This window comes from Myiozetetes cayanensis, unplaced genomic scaffold (genome assembly GCF_022539395.1).
Source record: "Myiozetetes cayanensis isolate MyiCay16 unplaced genomic scaffold, myiCay2020 scf2-11, whole genome shotgun sequence".
Lineage (NCBI taxonomy): Eukaryota > Metazoa > Chordata > Aves > Passeriformes > Tyrannidae > Myiozetetes > Myiozetetes cayanensis.
The window spans coordinates 17,121,551-17,139,891 of NW_026087411.1; the positions used below are offsets into that span (position 1 = coordinate 17,121,551).

Below are 18,341 nucleotides of genomic sequence, written 5' to 3' on the forward strand. Positions count from 1 at the left end.
GTTCCCCTTTTATTTTTTTTTTTCTTTTTAGTAAAGTATTCAGCCCTAGTTTCAGTCCTAAATTTATTAGATAAATTTTATTAGATAAATAAGATTTCTTCTGAGCATCCTCAAGAAAGAAAGGAATAATTATACTTACTGATTTGTCATTCTTCCTCTCACTTGCAGTTACCTGTTCTATCACTGTACGTCTTGCTAATCTGGGGAGGGAAAAAGGAGCACACAGCTGTCATTGCAGCTCGTGGCAGTGGGTTGAGTTAGATCATGTTGGATGGGGCTTTGAACAACCTGATCTAGTCAAAGGTATCTCTGCCCATAGCAGGAACTTTGGAACTAAATGGTCTTTAAGGTCCCTTACAAATCATTCTATGATTCTGTGTTGTTTGTGCCTTAAGGAGAACCAGGGAGTATCCAATTTTCTTGAACTCAGTTGTTTTATGGACAAATGTGGTATCTTTGTCAGGACTTCTCCTGCCACTGTTTGTATGCCCCCTAACACACTGCTGCATTGCTTGTTGAATTTATCCTTGCTTCCTCTGCCTCTAGTAAGGTAAAATGGTGTGAGCTGTTCCCAATTCTACAAATGAGAACCACAGCAAGAGAGTAAATGCTGGGTTTAGGCGTGGTTACTTAAGAAAGATCTGCCCACATCAGATCAGGGCATCAAACATCATCACATAAGTCACTAACATTTTTTTTTTTACTTACTCCTTTGCTGCAGGTTTGCTATCACCCATCTTTTCCCATCTAAATTCAAGGCATTTGCCCTGAGCACTGAAGGAGTTAAGTAAATATGAACTGATATTTTCTTCGTGCAACACGTTTGACTGGTTCCCAAGAGCAGAGTTTGGGAGGTGTCAGTGCTCAGCACTATTTGTGGCTCAGTATTAAAAAGATATAAATAAACAGAGACTTTGAAGTGGAACTAGCTAAACTCCTTGATATAGAAACCTGAGACAGGTACAGGGCCAAGTAGTTGGAATGGAAGTTTTCCAAAACTGGGAACTGGTCAAGCCCCATCAAATGCAGCCTGAGCTAAGTGACAGCTCCTGCAGGCAAACTCAGGATTAGGTCTGTGTACAAATAAATACCATGAAACCTGGCACTCCTGGACTTGCCTTGCAGAAGGGGGTGGAGTAGGAAAGGCATTAGGCCTGTTTTCTCCTATATCATTGGTTTCTATGACTTCAAGGAGACCTTGCTAACCCTGATATAAAACACAAGTAACTCCACAGCTAATTTGCATTTAAGCAGACCAGGAACCATGTAAAAAGTGTGAGAACAAGTGTGGAAGACTGATCCAATCTTTTTAACTTATGCCATACCATCTGCAATCTCTACAAAGCTAAATATAAGCAATTACAATTCTCCCTGACTTCAGAGAGCTGCATCTATTTATGAAAGAATTTGAGCCTTCCTTCAAAACTGGTGTAAGACAAGTCAGATCTCTGGAGCTGAAGGTAGGTATTTGGGATTATTTTAAAAGCTACCTATCCTATGTGCCAATGGGTAGTTAGTAGCAATAAAGTGCCAGTAGCATTAACAGAATTGTTCTAACAGGAATATCTTATCCCTTCATCATGCCAGAAACGACACACCCTCTCTGTAGACCCCTACCAAATACAGCCTTTGTGATATTCCGGGAAGTTCAAATTTGAGCTATTTTTGTTCTCCAAATATTGTGCCAGTAGTTTTCCAGAGTGTTCTGTGCAGGTTTCAAGAGGCATGAAAACTGTAAACTTTCTTCTTTAATGAGGAAAAAAGCCTCCTGGCTTCTGTCCCTTTGTGATTTGTGTGGGCATGCTAAGAATGAAACGGCAAACACACCAAATGATATCAGAAAACTCATCATGCTGCCAATTCAAACTCCAGGTTGTGCAGAAAGGTAATAGAGAATAGAATTCCAGCAAATCTGTTTTCCTGTAGACTCTGAGCTGTGGCTTTTCAGCCTAGGGAAGAATACAAGGCTTGAAAAACTGAAACACACCTGAGGCATGGGTTAGGCTTATAGAAGAGGAGTGGGGTGCTGGCTTCTCTCACCAGGCTCATTATGGCAGTGCAGCTGTAACTTAGAAGACTTAAACAGGATGGGAAAATGAGGGCTAGCAGGGGACATAAAGCAATACCAAAGGCACTTGGGATGTAAAGGATTAAGGCACCTTCTCTGCCACTGTTGTGTGTGCACATGCTTTTTAATGCTGTCGTGAAATAGGAGGTGATGCTGCAGAGTGAGAAAATCTGCATTTCAGGAAAGGAACATTTCCTATGCTGTGAAAAGAAGCCACCAGTTAAACTGAAGCCACAGCTGTTGAAGTGTGTGGAGTGGATGGTGCAGGATGTAGTCACTGACCAGGTTTTGGGCAGTGGGACTGCTGAAGGAAAGGGTCATCTTTGTGCTCTCACCTTGGGCTCCTCTAGGCTAGAAATCTTCTCGGAAACATCTGGGAGTTGATGAGAGAGTGAACCTGCAGCGCTGGTTCTCAGCACCGCTGTGCCTGAAGGCAAGGGCTTTTCCCTGTGCATGGCTACAGAGCATGTTGAAATTACTCTGCTGTGCTTCCACTGAGGCTTTCCAAACACTTCTTTAGGCACTGGGCTTCATGAGCATGATGGAGAAGAAGAATGCCATTAGCCCTATTTTACAGAGTAGTTGAATGATTTGCTCGGGGTAAAATGAAGGGCTTAACCTGGATGTCTGGACTGTCTCTCCGTCAGTCATTCCAGAGGCTTGTTAACTGCTGGCATTTTCCTCTCAGCTGCTCTCAGATTACATGTCAATCAGGATGTTCTGTTACCAATGGGTCTCCCTCTGTCCAGGTATGCAGACACTGATGAAGACAGTAGAGGTTAGATTATACAATCCTTCTCAAGCGACCTCTGGTATTGAATTGATAGCCAGAGCAAAGCAGGGAAAGGGTCAGCATTCAAAGGTAGAAATGATTCTGCCTTCCCCTGTGCTGGTTTTGGCTTTAGGTTTTTGAAACCACAACATCCCCCTAGACTGACTGATAGAAGTAAATTGTCATGACTCTGTGAATTACCTTCAGCCAAGTGGATGGAGGTTATGAGTTTGTACGTTTGCCACATGGGCACTCAGAAACACCCTGCAGCTTTCCATGTCTCCCTCCTACACCTTACTGTGTTTTGAAACAGGCAAATGCCAGAAAGCCAAAACAAGTACTAGCTTTCAGGACAGTGAAAAAACCCATGATGTTCTGGGGATGATTCCAGGCTGGGACAAGGTGGCTCACTGCTCTCCAGCTGTGAGACGTGGCAATACTGTGCCAAAAGCTGGGGGCAATGGCTGAGTTTGGCAGCACACTTTACCATTAACCAGCAGAATAAACTGATGACTAGTGTTAATTCTTAGTTCCAGTAAAGTCTTCAGAAATAACCCTGTTTCTCCCATGTTCTCTGGCTCCAGCCTGCCTTCCCTTTCAGAACAACTCTGCCCAAACTGTTCCAGATAACCTTTCTGTCCTTCACAAAAATCTCTTTAGGGTGGCTAAATGCAAGCAAAGGACTTGCCTCTGTTTGCCTAGCTTCAAAATTAAGTTGCCATGTTTGCCCAGGGGGTGAATGGCTTTGCTAGTTATAATCCGTAAAGTGAATCCTGTCTGGAAGCTACAAAGAACTGAGCCTTCCCACCCTGTGTGTGCAGGATAGATTGAGGTACATGTAAACAATTGGGTGCCAAGGAGAGAGAGCAAAACACCAAACTACGCAGGCGAATGCAATTTACAATGAGCAGAAACAACTGATCTGTCCAGCCCAGATAAAGAAGAATTACAAACTGAATAATGCTTAACTGAGTCTCATGGATCTGGGGAGAAATAGCAATACCATATTCTCGAGGCACACAACTGCTAATCAGACTGCTGCACTCTTCATCTCATCCAAAATAGATGTGCTTGACACCCATAAAAAGCACTGTTGTGCAACAGAATTTGAACAAGCAAGCATGATGTTGTGATTGTTTTACTACATTATTTGGTAAGGTGGCAGGGGCAAAGGTGCCTGTCCTTGCCCTTTACTGTCCCACGCACTATCCAAAGACAAGGACTGGTATCCCTTTCTACCATGCAGTGCTTCTATCTGCAGCCTCTGCACCTGGCACTGTCTTTCTCTTACCGTACTCCACCCCCACGGGCTTGTCTCCAATTTTCCAACGCATGCAGTGCCCAATTGGCACCCACGTGGTGAAGTCTGGAGGGAACTGTGGGTGGTGTGAGCCACAGCCAAGCATGGCGTGGTGGCTGGTGTGTGCGTGGTGTGCTGCACAGCCTCTCCTGGCAGTCTTCTGTCAGTGATGAACATGGTGTAGCTGGGCTTGTCGTGGCTTGTTACTACCTCACCTAGAGAATAACGCCTGGCTTTGTTTTCTTTTGTAATCTAAAGAGAGAGGAAAAAAAAAATCCATGTGCCTATATGCAAATTTCCAGTTGTGTGAACTTAATTGCAATCCTCCTTTTTCCCCATCTGGAGAGAAAATCACGTTATTCAGCACACTGAGCATATGTGTATGTGGAGGCCAGGGGCAAACCCTGATTAAAGATAACGAGGCTGTGATCTGCCTCACATCCCTGAGGACAGAAATCTAGGAGAGTACTATCTAAAATGCCTCAAAAGTAGACTTGTTATCTTTTCTCCAAATAATAATTAAAGATAACCCCAGCACTGGTGGGCCTGCTCCCACCTCCTATTAGAGTTCAGTCCTATATAGTCAATGTCCTGGAGCAATATAGCACAAGCCACAAAAACCCTGTCCAGAGCCACTGCAGCCTGTCTGGGATAGATAATAGCAGGAGAAAAGAAATGCTTGAGTCCTCAGCTTTGCTACAAATGTTACCAAAGGGCCTCTCAGGCTCTTCCCCAAGGACCCCTGGAGATAATACATCACCTCCATGGTTCCACAGCCTTCATCCTTCCTTCCCCAAAGCAGCCCCTCTCTGGTGACATGGAAAGGAGGGAGGTGTGATCAGGCACACAGAGAGGCAAGGCAAAACATAGGGGCCAAAGGGAAGGTTTTTTGTGTCTTCTGCCCCCTCCTTTCTTTCAATTAAGGGACAAGGCAGCCCTACAGCAGTCCTCTCCCTTTCACAGAACCTGACAGCCACCTCTGCTCACCTCCTCCCAGACAGGGGTCTCAGAGCCCTCCAGCAGCCCCACTGGCATTCCCTGCCCTCTCCAGCTGTGCAGAGCAAGGCTGCTCACTCAAAGCTCCAGAAGGAAAACTAGGGCGGAAATCGTGGAATTCCTCTCTAGTGACCAGCTGTGCCATGGGAGGTTTAGGCTATATACCAGGAAAAGGTTCTTCACCCAGAGGGTGGTTGGGCACTGGAACAGGCTCCCAAGGGAAGTGGTCACAGCACCAAGCCTGACAGAGTTCAAGACGCATTTGGACAACACTCTCAGGCACGTGGTGTGATTGTTGGGGCTGTCCTGTGTAGGGCTAGGAGTTGGACTCAGTGATCTTGCCCTTCCAACACAGGATATTCTATGATTCTATGAAATATCTGTCCTGCTCCCTTCACTGTGTCTTCCTCTTGGACAGAAAACATCTCCTTCTGACAGCATTAAATCATCTTGAAAATAAGGTGCTAACTGAAATGGAGCCTTGTCTCTGTCCCTTTGCAGTGAGGGGAGAGAGAAAAAAGAAGAACAAGTGCCACGAATGCCTGAGTGCTTTGGGATGAAAATACACGGTTCAAAAATCAGAGCAGTATTAAGCGTGACAAAAATAGCCCATCATTTGGATCCTATGATGATACTGGATGTGCATTTACCACTGTTTGAGTCAGAGAGATCTCATTTCTTTCTGAAAGCTGTTGCTCTCATGCTTGGCCATAAAGCCATATAAATAACATACGGTACAAACAGCGTCACTGAAACCTGCCAAAGTTTTGAAATACCTACAAGCTAACTACTAAAACCAAGCCACCTGTCCGGTGACTTCCACTGGAGTTGTTTCACTTCATCATCCCTATATTATGATGTTGATGGAACACCCTAAATCTATGTAGTCAGAGACATTCCATCTGCCCTGAAGAAATTACCCTCTAAAGAAGATGAGTGAACACAAGGCAAAACCACTCAAGAGGTAGCTTATCTAAGCCTCAGCAGTTGCTTGGAGAAGGAAGACTGAGGAAAATATTTCCAGAGCACCTTTTGCTCTGTGGGTAGCTGTATGAACATGGGAGAAGGATGGTGACATATATTACAGAGTCCTAGAATCATTAAGGTTGGAAAAGACCTCCAAGTTCATCGAGTTCAACCATATATATTGTGGTTGGAGAAACAGCTTGGGCCTGTCCTACACAAAAGAATTTCTGAGTGTTCTCTGAACAGCCTGGATACTTGTCAACCTTATTACATGACCAATTGCTGCTTAATTGAGGCTCCATTAACTTTTTTTTTCTGCAGGTTAGTAGTCTGCCTACTAATTTCCTGTTGTAATGGAGCCCTTCTTACTGCAGGGCCCAAAGATCCTTCCAGGCTGTGGTTCTCCAAGTGTTTTTTTTTTTGTAGAACTTCAGTTATTTCGGCTCATTCCTCCCAGTGTTCCTCCCTGGAAACTTGTCCCACTTTGTACAGGGCTTTAAGGAAGACCAGCTTTCACCGGGTTCTTCAGTCACATCAGCACTGGCAGAGGGTTTTTTGGGTGTTCCCTCGCACCCATGAATGGTGAGCTGCTAGCTGGTGAGCAAACAGACTCCTTTCAGAAAACAGAGAACAGGAGGAGGAAGGCAATCCCACCCAAAGGCTGGCAGGGATCCCGCTGGAATTCACAGCCAGAGAGCCCTGGACTCGCTCTTCCTGGTGCCCTTCTTGCTGCTCCTACCCCAGACCTGCAACAGAGCTGTTTATGCACCTCATGAAACTGCACCATAAAGCCTTCATTACATAAATATCAACAAGCAATATGAGATGGAGATAAGATGGCACAGCTAAAGCATTTGCTGTGGAATCAGGACTTCCACTGCTACATCAAGCTTTCTGACTGCCCTCAGGTAAGTTACCGACCTCACTCACTTTCAAAATTAGGATATTTGGAGAATTAAATAATCTTCAACAAACCATTTTAACATCTGTAGGGAGAAGGCTCTGAGGGAGTATGACTCCCACATTAGTTAAATTATAACAATCAGTTTATAATTTAAATTTATTATAATTTCCATTATATTTATATATGAGGATAGATATGCCATTATAATATTTATAGCTTTATTGTAATTCATATTACTATAATCAAATTTATCATGCTTATAATTTATTAAAAGACTGAGTTATATAACCCTCACATCTGTAAGATTTTGGCTAGAAATACAGAAATGTTTCTGGATAAGGCAGTGAGTATGTTGAAATCTGACTGACTAGAATACTATTGAACAAGCTGTGAGAAGCAACTGACAGCTGTACTGCCAAAGATGTGTTGTGGCTGATTTATTAATAATGTTCACTTCTTGTTCTTTTAGACAATCAAGAGACTCCTCAAAGTCTAGGAACTTGTTTTTTCACAGGACTGCTCTGGCTTGCTCTGAAAATTCAGATCTGCAATGCCCACATCTGCAAAAGAGTGCAGGTATATAGCACAAACATTACATGAGATTTAGACACTCACGCAGAAACTTTTCTGCAACAACCTCATTTGCTGTCACATCACACTGGAGTCACTAAAGCATCACAGGATGCCAGTGTTTAGGTATTTACATAGAATTTTCAGAGACTCATCAAATGGTTTGTGTTGGAAGGGACCTAAAGTTTGTCTAGTTCCAACCCACCTGCCATGGACAGAGACACCTTCCACTGGACCAGGCTGCTCAGAGCTCCATCCAGCCTGGCCTTGCACACCTCCAGGGATGAGGCATCCAGAGCTTCTCTGGGCAACCTAAGCCAGTGCTTCACCATCCTCACAGTGAAGAATTTTTTCCCACTATCTAATCTAAACCTACTATCTTTTAGTTTGAATCCATTCCCCCTTGTCCTGTCGCTACAGGCCCTTGTAAAAAAGGCCTCTCCATAGGGACTAGGTTTCTTCCCTCTCTTCTGCTTGGAAGGGCTTTATCTGTTAAGTGTTTGCACAGCACATTTGGCAGATCACCTCCTACACAAACTCTCAGAGTTGATTCAGTGCACAGATGAAGGTGTCGCTGCTGTTTTACCTTCAGTCCTTTGGTGAAGGGCACAAAACCAGAATGGAGCTGCCTGGGCTCATCCCCACAGGATTCATGTCCATGTCTCCTGTCTCTGAACATGGCACAACTTGCACAAGGTCAGACTTTATATTTGCCTTGGATTTGGAAGGGATGCAGGAGCACTCCATTCTCATTTCCTCTTGCTGAGCTTTCCCATTGTGTAGACCATAAAAATAAAGAACAATAATAACAATAATATGAATAAGGCTGGAGAGAAGGCAAGAGCAGACACTATCATTAGTGTCCCAATATGAGGGTGGGATGCTGTAAGTCTTCACAAGCAGAGAGGGAACCTGAATTTGAACATCTCAAAGCCCACAGGAACAGCCAACAATGAGGCTGTTACATAAAGCACTGATACCATTTCTGAAGAAAAGGATGACTCCCGTGTCTATTTTTCTAGTACAGCACTCTGCCCCTTCTTTTTTCCAGGGTTAAGGCTATAAATCTTATAATTGGTAGCACTAAACCATATAAAATATTGACAATATTTTTTCTCTTTTACTAGTTTTCTCGAGTTTACAGGAAGATCCTTCACGGCTTCTGCTGTGGAATAACTTCCAGCACTTCACACACACCATGTCTGATTTTTTATTTAGGACTGTGGACAAAGTTAGGCAATCATCCCCACAAAAATTAGCCTCTGGATTCTTGATTGTGAGTCCTAGGTGTCCTGCCCCTATTCCCCTCAAGAACTAAAAAGTAACAAAGAGGTACATACACCATCTGCTCCCAGCAGCTTCAGTCCAGCTTTCAGTGTTACCTCTTTGCATTCCAAACTGGGTGAGAAAACAGACACTTCTCTCTTCCTCAAGTATAGAAAGAGCTACCCTTGAGCTCAAGTTCAATAGGTCCTTTAAGGCTGCAGAAAACCCAGGCAACAGAAGGTGTGATGCAAATTGAACAGCAGTGCAAGAAATACCCAATGGTTTACCATGTGTGAATAAAGGCAACCAGCCAGGCTTGTCTTTGAAAGATGGGGAGAGCTTCATCCTGTGCTTGCTCTGCCTACATCTCGAGCCGTGACAGCGTGCTCATGCAGGAACCCTCCAGTTCTCCAAGCTCAGCACAGTGAGTAAGACGCATTTCACAATTAATGCGGAGCTGATGCAAGCGAAGTGATGTGACACAGAAACTTAGCACTGACATCCAAATTCAGCACAGGAATAGATAAAAGTGTGTAATTAGAAAAGACATCTGAAACTCATCTTTTTTTTCAGGTGAGGGTAAAGATGATTGTTTCTTTAGAGAAAACAGCATGAAATTAACAACAGAACAATTAATTTGTGTGCATTTCCGGAGGTGTCAGTATTGAAATTAAGAAAACAAGGCATTTGTTTTGGAACAAAATTTTTCAAGGTTGGTATTTTATTGCAGCCATGTTTTTGCATCATCTACACATTGAGTCTCCATCCCCTTATCAAGCACAGAAGTGTCACATTTGGTCTTTCCATTTCAGATACATGATGTCTATATAAAACCCATGCCTACAGCATTTAAATCAATAACGTGTCTTCCCCAGGGAACTTTTTTTTTCATCTTTCGAGTTCAAATCTAGGGCTTTCTAGTCCTGACTGAGGCTTGCTTCTAATCGGATAATGTCTGGGTGATGTGTTTTGCCAAATTTATTTGTAGCTGTCTGTTCAGTGCCTTGCAGAGACCTCCCCATCGCTTCCCTGGGACACTGAGTAGGGCCTGGGTGGGAAGCATATATTTTATTTAAAGAAAACAACACCAAAAATGAAGAAACATATGTAATATTTACCGTTTGAACAATATTTAGTGCGTTCATAAATATCAGCCAAATAAGCTTTAATGTAAGCCGCTAGAGATAATAATTATCAGAGGGAGGCAAGTTTGGCACTAACAGCTTGGCAGTAATATTCACCAAGAGATTTTATGGGGTTAAAACCCTACACACACTTACAGCAGACCATTTATCCGGTTTGCTTCTTCACAAATCCGCACCACCTACTAACTTAGATACAGGTCCTTCCATGTGGACTTAAGTGCTCAGTTCAAGCTAGTAGTAAGCTGAAAAGGCTGACCAAAGCAAGCAACCAAGAATGCTGAAATTAAAGCTCGGGGCTGTGTGTTGGTCACTCCTGGAAGTTACGCTACAACTAGAAGAGAATTATGAATCCCGTTTGGTTGAGGAAGAAAAGAATGATTTAATCTCCAAACCCCATCCAAATGTACTTCTGCGCTGATGCAGCCATGTGGCAAATGCACCATAAAGAATGCATTGTTGTTTTTCAGACAGGAAAGTTGCTGACAGAGGCGGGCGCTTACCAGGGCATCCAGACAGGCACAGCGCCGGCCGTGACTCTGCGCCCCTTGCAGCCTCTGCGAGACGGGAACGACCTGTGGGAAACCGCGCGATGCTTTTATTTCCAATGTACATTACGAGCGTTTTGCAACACCACGAACAGTTCCCGACGCATCAACCCCGGGTTTAAGCCGATGCTTTGAAAAATCGCACACAGGCACCCCACCAACCAAGGTTTCCCGACGCAGAAATGGGAGTTGCTCCTGTCTCTTGGCATCTCCCTGGAGTCTGCCGGGCGCGGCACTCCTGCCCATCTCCTCATGCACACACAGAGGGACCGGCGGGACCGCCCGAGCAGCGACAGCCGCTGTTCCCCGGGCCCCCCTAACGCGCGGGGTGCGGCCGCTGCCCACCCTGTCCCTGTCCGCCGCGGGACCACCCTCCCCCGCCCCGCCAGCCGGGACCGCGGTGAGACACCGCCACCTCCGACTGTCCCCGCCACCGGGGCGGTCCCGGCTCGCCGCCGGAGCCGCCGCCCGGGGGGAGCCGGCCCCCCGCCAGAGCCGCCGCCGCCCCGCTCGCAGCACACGCTCCTCACGCCTCGCCCTCACCCCCGCGGCCCCCGCGCGCCGCCGCACGGACCTCACGGGCCTCACGTCCCCCTGCAGCCGCCGCGCGCGCCGCGCCGGGCCCGCCCCGCATTGGCCGGAGCCCCGCCCGGGCCCGCCGCCCATTGGCTGGGGCGGGGGGCCCAGGGGCTCGGCCAATGGGAGCGCGGCGGGGGCGGGGCGCGGGCCGGGCCTGGCCGGGGGCAGCAGCGGGGTAAGCAGGCGCGCGGGCCAAGCAGGCGCGCGGGCAGCGGAGCGGAGCGGGGCGAAGCCGAGCTGGGAGCGGAGAGGCGGTGGCCGCGGGGCTGTGCCGGGCCGGGCCGCGGTATGGGAGGCGGCCGCGGTGGCGGAAGGGAGAGGGGGCGGAAGGGAGGAGGAGGAGGCGGTCGCGGAGCGGTATGGGGCAGCGGAGCGGTATGGGGCAGCGGAGCACCCGGTAGTGCCGGTGCCCGTGCCCCTGGCCCCGCGAGCTCCCCCGCTGCGATGCGGCGGAGCGGTGCGGGAAGAGATGCGGGTGATGGTGGCGGCGCTGCCGCGGCCAGGGCGCCCGTGCCCGGCGCGGGCCCTCGGGCCGGGGGTCGCTCCGCGGCGGGGGAACGTGTGCGGGGTCCGGCGGGCGATGGCGGCGGCGGGGCTGCGCCAGGGCAGGGGCTCCCGGTGCCGCGGCCTTCCCTCCCCGTGCCCTTGGCCGCCCCGGCGTGTCGGCCCGGGGTGAGAGCGGGGCCGCCGGGTCCCGCCTCCCGGCCCGCGGGCAGCGCTGCGCTCGGCGGCGCGGCGGGGACGGCGGCGCTGCTCGCTCGGGCAGGTGAGCGGCGAGCGCAGCCCGAAGGTACTCGGGGCAAAGGGTGGAATTCCACTCCGTAGGGAATGCACCTTGCAAGGACACGACAGGAGGAAGCGCAGAGCCTGGTGCTGTGCTGCTTTCCGGGCTGTTCCGGGTTAGGGCCGCGCTGTGCTCTGTCCCGCTCGCTGCCGGGGCCGATCCGCGCGTCTGATTGAAGAGGGATGTGAAATCAAGCTGTCGGCTGTTTTAAGCTTTGCTTAAACGTGGGATAAAGAAAACCTGTGAGACTTCTGGCTGTGGTTGGGTATGTGAGGAAATAATCTTACTTTTTACAGGCTTGTAGAGTCTTTGTATGAAGTCAACAGGAATTGATGGGATACTTAAGTTTTAAACAGACACTGGAGAAACTACCTATAAATAACTGAAAAAACCCCAAAAGTTTGACTTGTATAATGTTGTTTTCATGGTTGCGGACCATTCTGATTTCTGCAGGACTGTATCTTAAGTAATAAGACTATTTCTGATAGCCCAGCACGGTCACGTTCCACCAAGCAGGAATGTAATTGCGGAGCTTCTCTGTATTTCCCCGTGCAATGAAAATCCAATCTTTATGGTCAGTGTTATGAAAAATGAAGAAGTTAGAAAGCAACTTGCAATAAAAATGAAGCAGATTTTTTAATTATTTGGGGTTTAGACAAAGAAAAATGTGAAAGCTTTTCTTTCAATAACTCAGTGCTGTTTTCCTAAAAAGAATTAACCTAGCGGTTTCTGACCTTTTTTTTTCCGAGTTGCTTGTCTTTAAGTGGGGTGTATTCACCGAGCATATGCAAAATAATTCTTAGCACTCAGTACAGAAGGATAGTGGCCAAAGTCAATTGTTGCTCAGTAAAAGACTTCAGGAGGGATTAAGAAATTCTTCTGTGTTACAGGCTGAATGCAGATTGATGTTTAACAGAATATTGGTGGATTTGTGTTTCTCTGCCATGCAGTCAGAACTTTCATATGTTATCAGAAGGAGTTTAGCTGCAGTTTAGGTGAACTGCAGCCAGAGCCAGCAAGAACCTGTTTACTCTTAGACCAGGTGACTTATTTTTGTATTTTTTAAGTGTTTTTTCATTGCTCTTAGTTAGCAATGACCTTGGTCACCTTGAATAAGATATGCTTAGAATAAACAGTATTATGTTGTCTAGATGAGGAAAAAAATGACCTGCTGTGCTTTGACAGTGTCTCCCTTTTAATAATCATGTGATCAGTAGAAGAAAAGACCAGATGTGGAGAATTCCTTCACACATTTACCATCTGAGTGTTGATCACCTTGTTTCACTGCTGCCGAGGAGAATTCTATACTGTGCAATGCTGCTCTGGTTAATTCATTTGTGATAGTTAACACAAGTTAATAATAGCTCATTGCATCCATGCAGCAAGAACAGAACTTCTTTTGGCTTCTGGTCTTCCAGTAGTCCTTTTACAGGCAAGTGGTGGTCTGTTGTTTCACACCCTGTTTGTCAGCCTCTATTATTTTTCTGGAAACTGAGAAAGAGAAGAGACAGCAGCTGAATTCCAGCTTCTTAATTTTTAATGTTAAACTGGTTGATTACTTGCAGAGGTTTTTGTAGGTAAGGATTGGTTTGGTTTTCCTCCCTGTGTGTTTTTTCTTTATTTTTTTTAACAAGGATGTTAGGGATTGCCTGTTTCTCATGGTCTTTTATCTTGTGTGTCAGTGTGTGTGGTATAAATTGATTGATCTGTGTGGTCTTACCAAATTTATCTCAGGACTTGGCTTGATGCACAAACAAGTATTTCTCTTTTACCTTTAGTTTCTCTATACTAACGGGGATGAACAGTTCAGCTTATGATGGTGGTAGTGATCCTGAAGCAGTATTTAGAAACCATATCTCCTGTATGTATGTATGTAGATCTGGTTCTGTCACTCTACAACTGCTAAAGAAAGAATTTTGGAAGAAGAGGCTTCTTAGCTCATGGAACTGTATATTCTGGAACAGAGCATCTCAAGGAGAAGAGTATCTTCTCTTTAGGTTTGTTTTATAAAAGTGCTTCAAGTGCTGCCTTAGCTCCAAGTGCCTGCTTTCCTTTAGGACCTGAAGAAGAAAATAAGTTATTTGCGTATGGAGCTAAAATGCAAACTGATTGTCAAGCACAAAATTTTGAGTGCGTGGGTTCAATCACTGTCTACTTTCCCACTCAGCAGTGAAAGTTCATTTTATAGGCATGTGTGTATCTATATAGAAAATTTTTTGTCTTTAGCTTTTCAATTTTTTAGATGCCACTTATTTTGCTCCCCTCCCTTATCCCTCCCTCCTTACAGAAGATGGCAAAATTAAACCAGTCTAAGTTGGTGACAAAGACCAAGAAATAATAGGATGCGTAAGTTTTACCCTTTCTTTGCACAGTTGTGATTCTGCACTTTATTTTAATGGCTTTTGTGTTTTGTCAGTCGTGGAGGTATAGAGCTAAATGAAGCTATTCAGTATCTGAAATGTTCTATGTGCTTCATGCAGCATAGAAAAATGATCTCACTTGCTCTGAAAAACTTAGCTGTCAGTGTGTGGAGCTGCCTTTTAGAAACTTACCAATTCATATGTCTGCTTAAACAAGTCTGCATGCATATACAGAGTTAAAAAATAGATTTTTTTTTTCAGGAAATTGCATAAGACTATGTCTTTTTCTTAAAGCCTGTGAAGATTCTGTATGTAGAGACACCGGGAAAGGTGATCTGCTTGTGGTCTGTATGGTCTTAGAGCTGTTTTTGTGTTGTGGAAGCAATAACTTCCATTTACAGAGTTCTCTTACTGTGTTTGTTTTGCCTCTGCACTTAGTCCTGGTTTTCTGTGTAGATCTTTGTGGCCTGTTTAATTGTGGTTCATGCCTCCTTTTTAACCAGTTGCATGTCTTGTTTTTTTCTGGATGTGCTGAACAAATGTGCTGTAAAAGGGCGTGAGGTAGCATTCTGAAATGTCACAGCTCTCCCGTTGTCTGAATTGTGCCACTTGAGAGTATTAAATGCTCTTCATGGTCAAAGTGCTCATCAAGAGAGTAGTCAGGACTAGGGAAGAGATGGAAGGGAGAAGGACTGGGCAGTAAGCTGCAAGTGGATTGAGTGTTTCCTTTGGAGAACTCTTCTGAAATTGGTAAGCCTACAATTTTACATTGCATAGCAAAGCTCTGTGGAGCATGGCCATTGAGAATTCAGTCTGGGAATTTGGGGATTTTCAAAAGCACTTATGTAAGTTGCAATAAGCTTTGGCTTTTCCAGTTTGGAAAGGCAGTAAGTTTATGTTATGTAGAATGTGATTTCAAATGCTCTCCGTAGAGAGCATCAATAGTTGCAGATTACAAATTCGGTATCAGGTATGAGATCCTGTAGGTTGGGTTTAGTTCTAAGTTATAAGAAATAGAGAGCTCATTGCTCTTACTTCCCCTAGTGTCAAAAGTACCTATGTGTGGTAGGTAGGAGCTGACAGAAATAACTTGTGTGTGACAGAGCTGTAATGCAGGAGCTGTAGATTCTGATAGACCATGTTGCCCTTCAGCACAGAGATCAATTTATGTCTTCTTGAAATAGTCTTTTTTTGTCTGTGGTCCTCTTCTTGCATCCTATTTTTCTGCTTCTTACAGGGGCGTTTTGGCACAGCCAAGAAAAAAGAAAGCTCCCACAGCTAGGGTGCTGGTATGTTCGGGGGCTATGAATAGACTAGGATGTGTTGTAAGTTGCTAAATTGGAACTTAACCCTGGCTTCCAGGGCAAGATTGGAAGCCATGGATCTATACAGACATGAACGCCTGCAGGATCAGGAGTGGGAGGCTGTGGTGTTTGACCTGCTACCCGTGGTGGTGATAGAAAGGGTCACGCTCACTGTGTGAGCAGAGGGGGTGTGTTTGCCATCCAGAGACCTGCAAGGGTACCACTTACTGACTTCATGATGTAGTGGCGTGGGAAAGAGTGTGCAGGAGTCTGTCCTGGTGTACACGAAGGAGAATTAGCAAAATATCTTATACCTGGGGAAGACAGATGTACAGCACAGTTACAGGGTGTGTCTAGTTTTCCAGAAGCTTACAATTAGGAACCACTGCTGGTGTGGCATTTAATCATTTAGAGATGACTGTTAACAAATATACCATTAAGGTGATCAGCAAACCAGCTCCAAATCCTTGTTTCTCTTTACTCTGTAGGGGTGGATAGTTAGAGGATGCATAGGGATAGGCAGTGTACCCTGGAGAGCACTGTGATTTTGTTCCCAACCCCATCCCTGACATGTGGTGTAACTTTAGGTAGATTGCTTACTCTCCTCCCTCTGAAGTTGAGAACTGTGATATCACTCCCTGTTCCTTAGCTTTTTGAGGTCTGTGGGTGAAGGGATGTGTGTTTAAATGGAAGAGGAAGAGGTGCTGTTTTTCTCAAGAATTTTGCTGTAACTAGTGGTGTATTTGAGTCTAAAGGAATTTGCGCTTGTTTGTGAGGCATAGTGCTTTATCAGTTTCCAATTCCTAAATTGGAGTCATCATGCTTTCAGAAGGTCAAAACTTCCAATAAAAACAAATGCAAAATAACATTGTATGCCAAAAAAAAATAACTACAAATTGATAACCTTCCTGATTTATACTTTATATTTTAGTTCAGAGTATGAGACCAGTGGGGAGTTCTGTTGTTTCCTGTGCAGAGCTTAACACTGCGGAGCTGTGCATCAGGCAGGGACTGGCTCCCCGTGCATCAGAGGAGGCTGACCTTTGGTGGTCTCTTCTGCTCTAACTGGTCAAGTGACTGTGAGGAGATAGAACTGCCCCACAGACCTGGGGGGGAGGCGTTTGTAATGTTCAGTTTTTGTTTGAAGCACAGTGTTTGTGTTTCAGGGCAGAGCTTTAGTGTAACGTTTTTATAAATACTACTGGATGGAGTTGTTCCATATGGACGTGGGGGATTTGTGTTTTAAAGTGATGCTGTATGTTAACACTGACAGAGGAACTAGTGAACTGTGTTTTTGTGTAAACTTGCCATAAACCCAAATAAAGGTGTAGATTCAGCTTGTAATAGTTCTGTTCTTAAGTACATGCTTCAAATATTGCATCTGCCAGAATCTCGTATTAATCTTGAGGTCATACTCTGTTTTGATTTTAATATACTGTTGTCCTTGGTGTTGGATGAACTGTCTACATGCATGAGAAGTAATCATAGAATATATCAGAACTATTTATGTGAGTAAAGTCACACTTGTGCCTGCAGCTTTTGAGCTATGTAGAGAGTGCAGTGCAATGCATTTTTAAGCATTGCCCACTGCATAAACAACAAAAAAAAATCCCCTTTTTTCTTGTCCTCTTATTCTTTCTCCCTTGCCTCTTGGTAACATAAATAATACAAAGATGTTGGGTAGAATGTTGGGTAGAAATACAACTCCAGATTGAAATATTGTCCCAATGGTCCAAACCTTTTTGCCCTGCAAATGAGGTAGAGGGAACTTTTTTGGTCCAGTAGCTGCAAATACAGGAGCAGGCACAGGCCATGGTCTCAGGGAAAACTGAGTGAGTGGCAGCCTTAAAATCCCAGCAACTGAATTGGATCTACCTCGGTGTAATGGGAAATGTGCACCCAGGGCAGAATCTTATTAGTGTATTGTGTCAAGGTGTATCAGAAGTGACCTGTAATGAGGCCTGTAATGTGCGCTCTCACTGGGATCTTAATTATGGGTGAATTATTTCTAGATCTGCAGCCAGGGAAGAAAGATACTCTGTTAATTCCGGGCATGTGGGCTGTGCATGCTTTTGCATGTCCCCAGACATTGTCCAGAGAGAAGGAAACAGAGCTGTTTGTCCAGAGCATTCGCTTTGCTTGGATGTATCTGTGCCTAAAATAAAGCAGACTGTGCTTACTTTTAAAGTGTCCAGGCATTCTTTTCACTCTTATGTTGTGTGTCAGGCCATTTATGGGGAAAACTGGGTTTTGAACTAGCTGTCATTTGTCAAAAATGACTGCTAAGCCTTCTGAATTTTGTTGGAAGGATGGATTTGTCTGCCAAGCAGCCCACTTCTGTCAGTGTGTGTACTGTTATTGTAGTGATTAGAGAGCAAAGCAGTTCCGCCTGCCCTTCAAAGGTGTTTGTTTTAAATGGCATTGGCAAACTGCTTTGGGCAAGGGTGGTTTTAAAGCAGCTTTCAGAGACTTGATGAATTCAGTTTAAAGAGGCTGGAGTGCAGGCCATGGGCCAGGACTCAAATATAGGGATCCTTGGTTCTGTTGTAGGTCAGATCTTTAAATTAATTTCTTTTGGAGCTACAATGTGTAGGAGTTGTGGGAAGGGGGAAGAATGAAGGATAAGCAAGGTAGGTTTTCAGTTCAATTTAAAGGATGATGGCAACTTCCTCCTTTTGAAATGCAGGTTTTGTGCCCTGCGTGGTGAAAATTTGGGTCAGATGCAACCCAAGGAATCCAGCTGATGAAAATATGTCTAGGCAGGGACCTGGAAATCTGCTAT

At 45.3% G+C, this 18,341-nt stretch overlaps 1 protein-coding gene and 1 long non-coding RNA gene across 3 annotated transcripts in view; one reads left to right on the forward strand and one right to left on the reverse strand.

Moving 5' to 3' along the window:
- The window catches only part of LOC126640324 (protein stum homolog), a 224,107-nt gene that overhangs the window by 168,990 nt on the left and 36,776 nt on the right, over positions 1-18,341 (forward strand). The window contains exon 3 of one of the 2 annotated variants that reach the window (XM_050316017.1): positions 11,324-11,397. In XM_050316017.1, the coding sequence (XP_050171974.1) occupies positions 11,324-11,397 (74 nt within the window). Of the gene's footprint in view, positions 1-11,266; positions 11,287-11,323; positions 11,398-18,341 lie in introns of those variants that run through there. The other variant, XM_050316018.1, reaches the window with a different exon arrangement.
- On the reverse strand, positions 7,491-10,790 carry LOC126640327 (uncharacterized). The gene is made up of 3 exons (XR_007628987.1): positions 10,488-10,790; positions 8,163-8,343; positions 7,491-7,566 (listed from the first exon to the last, which is right to left on the reverse strand). It is a non-coding gene; the product is annotated as an uncharacterized LOC126640327 (long non-coding RNA).